This window comes from Apus apus, chromosome 3, assembly GCF_020740795.1.
Source record: "Apus apus isolate bApuApu2 chromosome 3, bApuApu2.pri.cur, whole genome shotgun sequence".
NCBI classification, from domain to species: domain Eukaryota; kingdom Metazoa; phylum Chordata; class Aves; order Apodiformes; family Apodidae; genus Apus; species Apus apus.
The window spans coordinates 55,244,312-55,258,253 of NC_067284.1; the positions used below are offsets into that span (position 1 = coordinate 55,244,312).

The 13,942-nt window shown below is 42.6% G+C and overlaps 1 protein-coding gene across 2 annotated transcripts in view; it reads right to left on the reverse strand.

Moving 5' to 3' along the window:
- MRPS5 (mitochondrial ribosomal protein S5) overlaps positions 1–13,688 on the reverse strand; it is a 56,452-nt gene extending 42,764 nt beyond the window's left edge. The window contains exons 1-2 of one of the 2 annotated variants that reach the window (XM_051613342.1): positions 13,369–13,688; positions 2,453–2,584 (exon numbers count right to left, since the gene is read on the reverse strand). In XM_051613342.1, the coding sequence (XP_051469302.1) occupies positions 2,453–2,584; positions 13,369–13,432 (196 nt within the window). In that variant the 5' untranslated portion in view covers positions 13,433–13,688. Of the gene's footprint in view, positions 1–2,452; positions 2,585–2,685; positions 3,618–13,368 lie in introns of those variants that run through there. The other variant, XM_051613343.1, reaches the window with a different exon arrangement.
- Positions 13,689–13,942: the final 254 nt, after the last annotated feature.

The following is a 13,942-nucleotide window of genomic DNA, read 5'->3' on the forward strand; positions in this document are numbered from 1 at the left end:
TCAGTTTTCATGACACATCTGTGTGCCTCTGCTAACCTTCTGAAGAAGAGCCCATATATTCCAACCCAATTTTGTGGCTATCAAACTTAAATAGTCTGTATCTCGCATCTTCCTCATCAGATTGGTACATACTTCTTCCATTAAACCTACAGCACATTTTATCAATACCTCTCAAGCTCAAAGTGGAGCTCAAACATCTGTACAGAAAATCTGGATTGGTGGGATTTCCCAGTCTGTGTGCCTGCATGTAAGAGCATGTAAATGTACCAAGAGGAGGGAAAACAGTTCTGTCCTATCCTTTCATAAAAAAGGTGGACTGAAAAAGGCACAAGCAAGACATTATCTACAACTACTAGGTCTACTGAAACACACTGAAAAAGGTGGCAAGACTTTTCAGAAGGAAGTTATGCACTTTTTAAACATGATGTGAAAAACCTCAGGCCCTTTCACATCTAAATAAGCATGTGAAATTGTTAAGTAAATGGAAACCAAACTGCTTCCCACAGTGGGAGTATGGAAAGGGGAAGAGAGGGAGGGACAGAAGCTAAGCCTGGAATAACAAGATAATTTTAAATTACTTGATTACAAACTCCCCGAAATACGTCATTAGACAAGAATAAACCCCGTATATGTTTCTGTTAAGAGTTGCAGGAGACGCTATCTTGGTAAGGATCACAGGCTGTCTAGGATAATCACAGTTCCTCTTATTTAAACCAATTCCTTCTGTTTAAATGAGTTAAACCATTTTTTATAGTTAAGCTGAAGGTACAAACAACCCTACTAACAAGATCATGTTATTATTTTAGAAGTATGATGGAAGAGAAGTAAATCTTTACTAATGAGGTAAAACAGTACAGTCACCTTTCTGAGACACAAAGAACTGTAATTTGGTTGACATTTCAGCTGAAAATTGTTTCACGTAAAATGGTCATATCTCCATCTTTAATGTTATCACTTCTGGAGCAACTGCACTACTAGGGGATATGAGTGATTTATACTGTTAGTATCAACTTAATTTGAATTTTGAATTTATTTATTTATTACTTTGGTTAAATAAATGGTTCTTAGAATAACTGTACTTTGAAATATAAACCCCTCAGTCTTCTGAATCTGACGGCAACTATCTCTACTCAACATATAAAGGAGGCCCATTTAAATTCTTCCAAGTTGGTATATTTTATTAATTGACCCAATAGTTTAAGGTTGTTTGCCTAAATATAACTTGTTTAAATTTTTATTAAGTCAAACAATGGGGACGTCACCACAACAAACATTTTTAATTCAGTCATCTAGCAAATATTTTTTAATCAAATCATCTAAGATAGCTGGGAAAATTCCTGGTAAAACAGACCTCATCTAGATTTTGTGAATATTAACATGAGCATAATTAAGGAAACATCTAATCTACAAATTGTAATCACACTGCAATCACTTGCAGTGCTATATTTTAAATTTATTATCAACAAAATAACAACAGTGTTTAGCCTTTACATATTCTTACCTTGCAACTGCTTGAGTGTCTAAGAAAAAGTTCTAAAGGAATGTTTCCTGTAGTTGGCATCCTTATAAAACCTCTACCATGTACAGCCTCTGGTTCATGCTGCAGCCTTTTACAGGTCAATGTCTCTACTCTCAGTTGTTTAAAATCTGTCAAGGGTGCTTAAATCCCATTTCCTTTACAGATGTAAAGAAAACAAATACAGTATTCTGCCACTCAGATGTCAAGAATATGAAGACACCACCAGTTCCGAAAGCCTAATTTTGCAGGGGTCTAATACTCTACTGATCAAAAACAGTTAAAGAACCTTGACTCTCAAATTGCTCTAATTATGTCCTCCAGAGATTATGATCTTCCTATTCCTTCTCTTGCCTGGTGGAATATGATAAGGAATCACACAACAGGTGGAATGGCCCCTCAGCTAGCTTGGTTGATAGTCTCAAGTATGAATTTAAACAGCCACCATTTCTCAGTTATGTCAAGCATGTATGCAGTTCCTTTCAGGACTGGAGGAAAATCCTGCAGCTGGCCAGACAATTAACAGGACATTATCAACAGTTTTTGTTTAACACATTCTTGCATTTTAGTTATTTCATTTTTGAGACAGCACAGCTTGAACAGTGTGTCTGGTATGTGGCTCAAAAATAATTTGCAAAATAAATGCACAATTTATATTCTCAATAAAGGACTAGGAAACAGAAGGGAAGGTGTTTCCCCCCTCCACCCAATGATGGATATTAGGTGGATTCACTGCAACATAAATCAAACCCTGTCTTGTGCACATTCTTCTGTCAATAGCTGTAGTTGCAAGTACAACCTTAGGAAACATGTAACTAGAGTAGAAACAAAAAGCTCCTGCACCTAGATTTTCATTACTGTAACTCTCCAAAGCAAAAATTTCTCTCCTTCTTCTGTTTACTACAGACAATAACTCTAATTGAACTCAAGACTTACACGAATTGAAGAAACTGCTTTCTCTGCATTGCTTGATTGTCACATTCCAGGGGGCAGAGATGGAACACCGTGTCTGGAAAGCCAGGCTAGAATATGAACAGCAACTCCCTCTCACCGGCAGAGAAGCAAACCCTGAGAATGAAGACAGAAAGGTGTTATATACAGCATATTTTCTTCTTCAAAACAGCATTTCTTGCAGCTATATACACAAGAAAAAAATAATATTTACTCACACAGCATAGTTTCCAAAGGGAATTAGACTTCAACCTTCTGCCTTGAAGTGTAAAGCAAGTTGCAGAATGGGGGAAATATTGCAATAGAAAATGGCACAAAGCGAAGAAGGCCAGAAAGCTTCTAATATATTGCTATTACAGTGAGACTGCACCTCATAAAGTGAAAATATTGCTCGAGCAGCAAAATGTGAAATAATGTTCCCAGACAAAATCACAAGTGATAAATAAATACATAATTAAATGTGCTACATCATAGCACATTACTATGTGCAAATTTAAGATCAGTCCAATAACCCTGTTCAACATCTTCATTAACGATCTGGATGGTGGCGCGGAGTGTACCCTCAGCAAGTTTGCTGATGATACAAAACTTGAAGGAGTGGCTGGTACCCCAGAGGGTCATGCTGCCATCCAAAGGAACCCTGATAGGCTGGAGAAATGGGCTGACAGGAACTTCACGAAGTTCAAGAAAGGCAAGTGCAAAGTCCTGCACTCAGTGAGGAACCACAATGCATCCTTGGGGCCGAAGAGCTGGAAGGCAGCTTAGTCTGGGGGTCCTGTTGGCCACCAAGTTGATCACAAGCCAGCAATGTGTCCCTGCAGCAAAAAATGCCAACAGCAGCCTGGGCTGTTTTGGGAGCACTGTTGCCAGTGAGTTGAGGGAGGTGATCCTTTAGCTCTGCTCAGCACTGGTGAAGTCACACCTGGAGCACTGTGTCCAGTTCTGGACTCCTCAGTACAAGAGAGATGTGGACATACTGCAGCACTGGACATCAGGAAAAGGTTCTTCACTTAGAGGGTGGTTGGTCACTCAAAAAGGGTCCCCACAGAAGTTGTCACAGCACCAAGACTGTCAGAGTTCAAGGAGTGTCTGGATGATGCTCTTAGTCATATGGTTTAGATTTAGGTAGTCCTTCAAGAAGCAGGGACTCAATTACCTTCTTGGGTCCCTTCCAACTTCAGTTATTCTGTGATTCTATGAGAAAGCCCAGTGAAGAGTCATGAAGATGATTAAGGGACTGGACCATTTCTCCTAAGAGGAGAGTCTGAAAGAGATGGAACCTTTTAGCCTGGTGGAAAGCAGGATCAGGAAGGATCTTACCTATGTATATGAATACCTAAAGGGAGGGTAAAAAGAAGACCGAGCTCTTCTCCTTGGAGCTCTGTGACAGAACACGTGGATATGGACATAAATTTAAAAACACAAAATTCCATCTGAACATAAGAAAATATTTTTTTTACTCTCAACTGAACATAGTCCTGGCTAATCCGCTCTGAGTAGAGAGGGTGACCTAGATGATTTCCAGAGGCTTCCAACCTCAACTTCTGTGATGCTGCGAGTTTGTGAACTTGACTTACTCTGGCATCCTAAAAGGAGAATGTACTTCCAGAAGTACCTTCCCCATGTACCTCCAGATTTGATTATTACTAATTTGACATGCTCCAGAACATCTCCAGAACATACTAATTCAATATAGCACGGGGATGCATTTTCTGCCAGGTTGCTCTACCAATACAGAAAGGATACTGTTCTAGTGGCCAGTTGTAACTGCTGAGGCTCAGGTGCTTCCTGACAACAATGAAAGCAAGATGTAGTCTCATTTACTGACCAGCATAGAGAGGTTTTTCAGAAGGAAGCCATATTTTGCCTACTTATATAATCAATCCAAACAGTGTGCATATTCAACAAACTAAACAGGGCTATACTATCTTGAAAGAAATTATTCAACATGTTATTCAGAAAACTATAATAAAAGAATACAAACCAAAAAATGTTGTTCTTCCTAAACTCCATTTAAATTAAATATTTTCAGCTAGATTTTAAAAGTAGAAAATAAGTGTGACTTTTGTCATGTTCTCTTGCTTTCCAGTATCAATAAAACAACAATCCATTTTTTGAAGTCAGGACCATAGCTCCTTCTAGGCAAATAACAATCAGTTCAGTCAGCTGGGGTAATGCAGCTGGAAGTTCTAAAAAATTCCTCTCAAAGTTGCCTTAAAATGTAAATTTATTGTCATTTATTCCTATGAAAAGTTAAAGTCGACAATAAAACTCCATTATGAAAATGTTGTGAAAAACCTGATTTTTGCAAAATAAAAAGCAGCCTAGAAACAACAAAGGAAAACCAGAAGGTTAGTAAATATCTCGTTAAATCCACAAAGAATGCAGAACGTATCACTGAGCTGTTTTTTATTTTTAATATGCACTTAATGACAAAATGCTAATCTCCACAATTAATTTAATAGTTCATCTGAGAATAATTTTCACAAAAATTATGTGAGATGAATCTATTTTTTTGAATGGCACGCAATTAAAGAAGTTATTTTTAAAAATACAACATCATGTATCTACTGCATTGTGTGGTAGTATTTATAATTTCCCTTGTTGAAACCTTTAATTGCCTCCAGCCAGAAACTGCTTCAAAATAACTTGCAAAATCTAATCCTGTCTTCTTCATGCACTTGCAAATTTTGTCATACCTCAAACATGACTTGAAGTGGCTCACTTTTTTCCACTCCACATACTTCCTGTTAGCCTATAAATGATGACCTGACAGACATGAGCGTGTCTAGTGATAATTTCCTTGAAAAAAGCTTCTTTAAATACAAAGACTTAACTCCTAGTCCTCAAAACCCTTTTGAGAAAAAACAAAGAAACAACAAACTAAAACTCTAGACATTTATGAACAGATGCACTGTTTCAAGTTAGTGGCCTAAGTAGCTCAGTATTCTGTCTCCAGTAAGCGCTATAAACAGCTGCCTGGGGAAGAGAAAAAAGTGAGAGAGTATGTACAATACTGTCCTCCTTTGTATTTTCTCAGTCTCTGACTACTTTCAGAACAGCTCATTTCCTCAGAACAATGTAGACATCTTGCATCGACAGTACTCCTTGGTAATAAGCTCCACACAGCTACTACTCACAATATAATGAACCAGATCCTTTTTAAAGTTAGGATCCTTTTCAGCCTTTTATTAGCTCCATGGCCTAACTGTCAGATTGGAAGAGAGTCCATGTCTACCTACTCCACATGTGACCTACCAGAATTCTCTCATACTTTGCCAGAAAGCCTCTTCCAGGTTGAGAAGTCCCAGTCTACTCCGGTGTAGCTATGATATTGCTGGTGACTCGTCCCCTTTGTATCTATCAGTCTTCTGTGATTTAGTCTTCTGGATACGAAGGGACTTAGAACTTCAACACTTCCTAGTTATCTACACTAATTCACCCACTACACACATTCACTCAACCTTCAGTAACTCTCCAATCAGTCTTTTTTTCTACTTAGTAGTACTTAGTACTTAAACAACTTAGTACCACCACCAAAATCAACTACCTTGCTGCTCAACCCCTTTTACAGTGAGCTTACGAATACGTTAGCCAGTACAGATGTTTATGGAACCCCACGGGTGATCTCCCTCTGACAAAAGAGGCCCAACACCCTTCCCTGCCATTCAGCAAATTCTTTAAATACACCAGGCCCTTCTCTCATATCCCACATCTGCTGAACTTCTTAAAAGTCAGTGGTGAGAGACCCTGCTAAAACCACTTGGAAATCATGCACACAGTGCATTAACTGGGTCAGCATTACCCTACTTAGTCGATCAGAAAAACCAACAAACACACCAAAGCTCTAAGAGATTAGTAAGGCTGAATTTTTAATTACTAAAGGCAAGCATAATATTTTAATCAACATTTATTCTACAAGCTTTTTTAAAAAGACTGGTGCCACGTTTACCACCTCTCACTCTTCAGGTACAAAAGCAAAAATTTCAAAGGGGAGGTTACCCACTCTTAGTAATAATTAATCTTTTTAATCCTGGAGTTCTCTTGAGAATTCTTTTGTGAATACTTTCTGATCCTGCTAATGATCATCCTGTAGGTATGTCCCATAACCTCTTCAGAGTTATTTTAATTTCAGAAATATCTGCTCTCACTACCATCAACACCACAGGGTACCATATGGAAATCTTATTTCTTTTTCCAGGGACTAATTATGCGAAGACTTAATTTAGTTTCCCTGCTTTGCCATCTCTGACTGCTCCTCTTACATCCCATTTGTTAAACTGATTCTAAAGACATTCACTTTGAGTTACCTATAGGAACTAAACCAAGATAAAAAATTGGTCAACATTTAGGACATCAGGAACAACACTGTCTGCGCCAGGCTCCCCAGCTTCCCTGTAGCCCGTTCAGGCAGTGGAAGGCCACTATAAGGTCTCCTCAGAGCCTTCTCTTCTCCAGGCTGAACAACGCTAACTCTCTCAGCCTCTCTCCATAGCAGAAGTGCTCCAGCCCTCTGTTAATCTTCATGGCCCTCCTCTGGACTCAATTCAATCCATGTCCTCCTTGCACTGGGAACTCCAGAACTGGACACAATACTCCAAGTGGGGTCTCACAAGAGCAGAGGGGGAGAATCACCTCCCTTGACTTGATGGCCATGCTTTTGATGCAGAACAGGACATTATTGGCTTCCTGGGCTGCAAGCCCACATTGTGGGCTCATGTTGAGCTTCTCAGCCACCATCACCCCCAAGTCCTTCTACTCAGGGCTGCTCTCAATCCATTCTCTGCCCACCATGTAATTGTGCTTGGGATTGCTCCAACCCAGGCTGCATCTGGCCTTACTGAACTTCATGAGGTTGGCAGTGGCCCACCTCTCAAGCCTGTCAAGGTCCTTCTAGATGGCATCTCTTCCCTCTAGTGTGTTGACCACACCACACAGCTTGGTGTCATCAGCAAACCTGCTGAGGATGCACTCAATCCCGCTGTCCAAGTCACCAATAAAGATGTTAAACAGGTCAGGTCCCAGTACTGACCCCTGAGGAACACCACCTGTCACTGATCTCCGCTTGGACATCAAGTGACTTACCACGACTCTTTGAGTGTGACAATCCAGCCAGTTCCTTATCCATCAAGTGGTCTATCCATCAAGTCCATGTCTCTAATTTAGAAACAAGGATGTTGTGTGGGACAGTGTCAAATGCTTTGCACAAGTCCAGGTAGATGACATGAGTTGCTCTCCCCATATTTACCAATGTAATCCCATTATACAAGGGCATCAAATTTGTCAGGCAGGATTTGCCCTTAGTGAAGCCATGTTCACTGTCAACAATCATCTCCACATTTTCAATGTGCCTTAGCATAGTTTCCAGCAGGATGTGCTCCATTACCTTGCTGGGCACAGAGGAAATACTGAAAAGGATTTTATGCTTCCCCTTTTCCAGGTAGTGGGAACTTCACCAGACTGCCACAACCTCTAAAATATGATGGATAGTGGCTTAGCAATTTAATCTGCCAGTTCCCTCATGGATGCATCTAACTGGGTCCCATGGACTTGTGCACTTCAGGCTCCTCAGATGGTCTCAAACCTGATCATCCCCTACATTGCACGGTGCTTCATCCTCCCAGTCCCTGCCTTTGCCTTCAGCACCTTGGGCAGTGTAGCTTGAGCACTTGCTGGCGAAGATGGAGGCAAAACAGTCATGGAGTACCTCAACCTTCTCCATGTCCTGTGTGACCAGGTCTCCTGTTTCCTTCCAGAGAGGGCCCACATTTTCCCTAGTTTTTCTTTTATCACCAACATACCTGTAGAAGCTTTTCTTATTGCCCTTGATGTCCCTGGCTAGATTTAATTCTATCTGGGCTTCAGGTTTCCTAACCTGATTCCTGGCTGCTCAATTTCTCTATATTCTTCCCAGTCTATCTGTCATTCCTTCCACCTTCAGTAGGCTTCCTTTTTTTAGTTTGAGTTTGTCCAGGAGCTCCTTATTAATCGAAGACAGGACAAAATGACAAGAGTAAGAAGAATCAAGTGACGCTGGAATCAGTCGAATAACTCCTGTAGAAATAAAATTCTGAAAGAATGGCTGAGTCACAAAAGAGGAAAGAAACTCAAATGTCAGAAAAAGAAGAAGCCAAATAAGCACTAATGTGACAGAAAAACTCAGAAGGCCTTCTTCTGATCTCAAGAAGTATGGCAACCCAAAGTTATTTTTAAAAATAAGTACAACTTCTGACTACTACAATTCATAACAGAAGTTGTTAAAGCCCAGTGTGAGATCCCAGGATGTAGGACTGAAACCAGTGGCAAATCTTCTATAAGGATTTTATTTTTTTTTCAGTCAGAGCAATTTATACTTTTAAGACTGGCAGTAAGAGAATAACAGTTCTGAGATGACAATCAAAATTGTATGTATAGGAAAGTCCAAGGGCTATGTTGACCATATTCTGAACACTGGGAGATGAGACTATTTGCAGCAGGACAAAAGAGGGAGGAGGAAGACATGGGAAAAAACCCAACCAAACAACAAACCCACATGACTCCCAAAGTCTGAAACACTGAATGCTGGTATTTTATGAAGTATATCCACACACTTCTGTACACATGCTGCTACCAAGGGACGAGACACTTTGAAAGGAGAGCAAAGAATAAAAATATGTATGGAATGTAAACAGTTTGAAATGTCACACCTCAATAAAACAGCACTTTGACACATAAATATGTACAGTTAATGCATCATATCCTCCGTTCCCTGTACATCCTCCAAACATCTGTGATGGGATCTTTATTTAAAATCTAAAATATTTCTTACAGTAAAGTATTCAAAACTGAATCTCATAAAAGCAAGACAGGTCATGAATTCTGGACTGATGTCTTGCCACCATCAAAAGACATATCAACAAAGTAGAAAAAAAAGGGCATGCTTACTATATTTAAGTTGTGGTCTGCGTTAACATAAAATTAACTTTTCAGAGATACTTACTTCTCTGCTACAAATATTACAATTAAAATCCTGCACTGACTTTTCAAGGATGTCTTTCACAGGCTAAATACAAAATTTTATGCAAGTATAAATCTACATAAATACATTCAGCCCTAAAAACTCACTTAACAAAACCACTATAAAAAAAATTCACTCTTCTCACAAGATGCAACAAAACAATGAATCTCAAGATAGGTGGAAAAGTAAACCTAACAGCTTAACAGTCTAACTTCTGTAAACCTTAAATCCCTAACAGTTTTCTTTCTAACCATCACCCTAGTTCATATAAAAGTCTACTAATTTACTCTACCTGTTTCATGTAACTTTCCTAACCTTTATTTCAGTTACATAAAGGCTTAACATGGCACCTTTATGAAACTCATGCACAGGGTGCAGCATCTGTCATGACATACACACGATGCCCAAAACTGGCATGTGTTGCCACTTTTCTTGCTGGTCTCTTATCACTAACACTCTGAAAGCAGGCATGCTGAACATCCACATATTTAATGTACCAGTGAATACAGTGTTCAGCAAGCCTGAATGCTAATTTTATTTTTTAAAAACAATTGGCTACAATTTAATAATCCCTTCTACTCCTGTAATTATTTTCCACAGGAACTAAACCCAGAAAACTGATCTTACTCAGTTCTGTACCCAAGGGAAAGAAACACTGCATGAAGCCGGTTTCAGGAGTGAGAACTGCATCATAAAAAAGCATTTTAAAAAAGCCATCAAGATGCTTATTGTGTGGTTATAATTAGAACTTTGGCAAAATTGCCCAAGTATAGTTTCAGACTTACACATGTGAGGCTCTAGGCTGAAATGATCACAACATTCTCAAAAGGTTTACAAACAATAAAACAGAGATGATCTGATTGAATTCAAAATTGCAGCTCTAAAGATACCAAGCTCTATTAACTTAGCCTCTAGCGGGCAATGAAATTTGTGGGATTTTTGCCTGTTTTTTTCTGCTTAATGATTTGCTCACTGCTTTTTATTCAAATGAAACTGTTATGCACAGAAACAACGCATTCATACAAACAACCGCAACAGGAGACACACTTCAGACTCGTTACTGTTTTTTTTCATATCATTCTCATGATTACTCCAGAAAGGCCCATGAAAATGAATTAAAATGAGTAATGGAATCTTTGCACTGATACAAACTGCTTTCTAAAAAACCCTCTACCTCCCTTGATAAAATTTGGATGTGAAGAACTTCATTCCTCAAGCTAAAAACCATGCATTTAAAATGACAGCACACAGAAAGAGTCACTTACCTGGGCTAAGCTTGGAACAACAAAGTAGTCAAATCAGAAAGAGTTAAGAGGGTCACAACTGAAAAGACACTGATTATTTGAAATTATTTGGGAGCAGCTGCAGCCTGTTACTTTTTCTGGTCTACTTGGAAGAAGTACATGTATTTTTAGGATATACTCTGTGTCTAGACAGTGAAAATGTTTTCCTTCACTGAGGAAACTCCACTAGTCTGCTTTCAAATCTCCCTCAAAGCTCAGGCTTTAACTGCACTTTGGCTACAGAATGGACATCACTTGATTATATATTGCACAGAGAAAGAAAAGAGTGCAAAAATTCATTAACTGCTCAGATTATTTTTTTTTAGGAGCAGATGCAAGAACGTTTTTAGAAGACTGCATAAGCTAAACAAAGCTAGAGAGCTTTATTTTGCCTTTGAAGGTGGAGGAGAAACAAGGGACATCCTTTGATGAAAGCAAAAAAACATGCCCAGCTTCCAGGTGTTCTAATACCAAGCTGCTATCAATGTAATCTGGCCTTTCTTCCCACCTCAGTTGCCAGCTTCCATGGAAAACACACAGGCATTAATGTAGATCAGTAAGAATTCTGCCTAGAAGTTCAGTGCATACATTGCAGGCTGTATAAAGGACTGCATAATGGAGATGCGTTCATCGAGATTTATTAGCAGGGTGCACAGCTGGTGGCACAGTGATTCTAATGATGGAAGCCACTTTGGAAGAAAATTAAAAACAAAAGGAGACAGAAAGAGTGTCATGTCCCAAGGCAGTCTCCAGTGCTGCAGATGATTTATCCCCATAAGAATTTCTCATAGTGTGTGTATACTTTTCATCAGGACCCTTGTACACTGTTCACTCTCACTGGATATTTGTAGGATGGCTGACTGTTAAACCTGGTTGACTGTAAAAACTACAATCCAGAAGAAAGTAAAGGGAGGAAGAGAAGTTTTTCCTGCTGCTGCCAGTTGCTACTGAGAAGCACCCACCAAACACTATTTGGAGTCACAGCTGCAAGGCCATAAGGACAACAGCGTCAGAACAAGGGGAAAACACTACCCAGAAGGCTCTGCAACAATGCCAAGACAGGGTGGGTGAATGGGGACAGAGCTGCTGAAAGGCAGGCAGCAAAAGGGCAAATGGAAGGCACTGAGCAACACAAAACACTAAGGCACCCACGGCACTGCAGTCACGACAACTATACTGCCTACGGCTTGTGTCAAAACCTCAACAGTATCCACTGCATAAAAGCACTGTTTAATGAAAGGGCTTAAATTTTCTCTTCTGAGAAGCACGCAGGCTGCTGAAAGCCCCATCCAACCTGCCAAATGCCACCCAGTAGAAGTTTTCTGTTATACGATATTATTTCTCATGTATCAAAAGACAATTTTCCCAAGTTTCTAACCACAACTTTTGAAGGACAGATCCAAAGTCAACTCTGATCCTTAGTGGAAAAAATACACGTTCTCCCTTCCTCCTAAGTATCCTTTTACCTCCACTGTGAAAAACAACACATTTTGTGTTGAAAAGTGACTGCGGAGGATTAAAACCCAAAGAAATAGCTATTGAGGAATGAGAGAAGTCTAGAAAACAAACTTAGATTCCTATTGACTAAAAATATCCTGGAAGACTTGAGAAAGGTAGAAAGAATGAGAAGCAAACATACTTGAATTAGAAAGCAAACCACCTCTTGTTATCTTGAAGCATATATTACTGCCCAAGTTACTCTGAAGGGATAAGAGATGGCTGATAGGGTTTTCTAAAAGCACAGCTGGCCTGCCCCAAACCCAAATGATCAGTGAGATCTGCATGCATAAAGCCCATTTGAAGTACATTTAATGCTTGTGAAGAAAGAAATACAGAAACCACTAAATAATGACAACAGCAACCTGGTCCACTGATGACAAAGCTAGATTTCATAATGTATTTATCACAATTCCTGTCCTAGAGAAAAATAACACAAACAGAAGCAAATACACTAGCTGTTCAAAATGCAGGCTTTGAAATGAAAGGCTTGTTTAGAAAGTCCTATTAGCGTTGCTTAGATAGGAAGCAGAATTTAGATCTAGCTCCTGTAGGACCCAGAGACAGGGGGAACGTATGTGGCTGTGGTGTGTGCTGATCCACGCAGAGGCAGCAGCTCCCGCTTGTCTCCGGGTTGCTCTCCAGGTACGCAATACAGCCCCCACCGTGGAGTCTCGCTGATGGAGCCGAGCCCCACAAACGGCAAAGCACAACGGAAGGAAAGATCGGTGCCCGGGTTTACAAAACACCAACACACGCACCAAGAGCCACCCCTACACGACCACGACCAGCAGCGCAGGAACACCCCCCGCAGCCCCGCCGGCGGGAGCCCAGCGCAGGCCGGCGACAGGCCGCCAGGGGAACCGGTCCCTCCTCCCGGGCCGTGCCCCAGCCCGTGGGGAGGCGGCAGGGACACGGCAAACCCCCCTCCCGCCCCCGGGAGCACACCCAGGCCCGCGGCACCGCCGTGCGCGGCCCCCGGGCTCTGCGGGGCCGCTCGGGCCCTGCCTCCCGCGGCGGCCGCCGGGGACCGCGCCGCTTCCACGGGAGACGGGCCCGCCAGCCGCTCCCGGCTCCCCCCCTCCCCGGAGCAGCAGCCCCCGGTGCCACGCGTCGCCCATCACCTCGCCACGCCGCCCGGAAAGCGGCAGAGCTGCAGGCGCGGCCCAGCGCCGCCACCGCCGCCATGCTGCGCCCGCCCCCTCCGGGCCGCCGCGCCGAGCTGCCCGCCGCCCGCCTGAGGCGGGAAGCGGAGGCGGCGGGAGAAGGGCCCGGCGCGGAGGAGGAGACCGGCTGGCAGCCGCCCGTAGCCGCGCGGGAACCCTCCCGCCGCCCCGGCCGCCTCCCGCCGGCAGCTGCCCCCGTCGCGGCCCCGCAGGCAGGCGGCGGAGCAGCGCGGCAGGGAGGGCCCGCGGCAGGGCCCGGCCCGGAGCGGCGCTCCCGCCCCAGGGCCGCCCGGCCCGGCGAGGCCCGCGGCAGGGAGGGAGGGAGGGAGGGAGGAAGCGGGAGCCGCCACCGCCCCCCTCGGCCTTTCCCGCCGCCGGCAGCCGTGGGGCGCTGGCTGCAGCCGGGGTCTCACCGGTGCCGGCTCGGCCCGGACCCAACGCGGGCACGGGCACCAGCTCCGCCCGCAGCGCCTGCGGCCTCGCCGAGAGCCACGGCTGATTTCCCGGCTCCCTTTCGGCCGCGCGGTGCCCC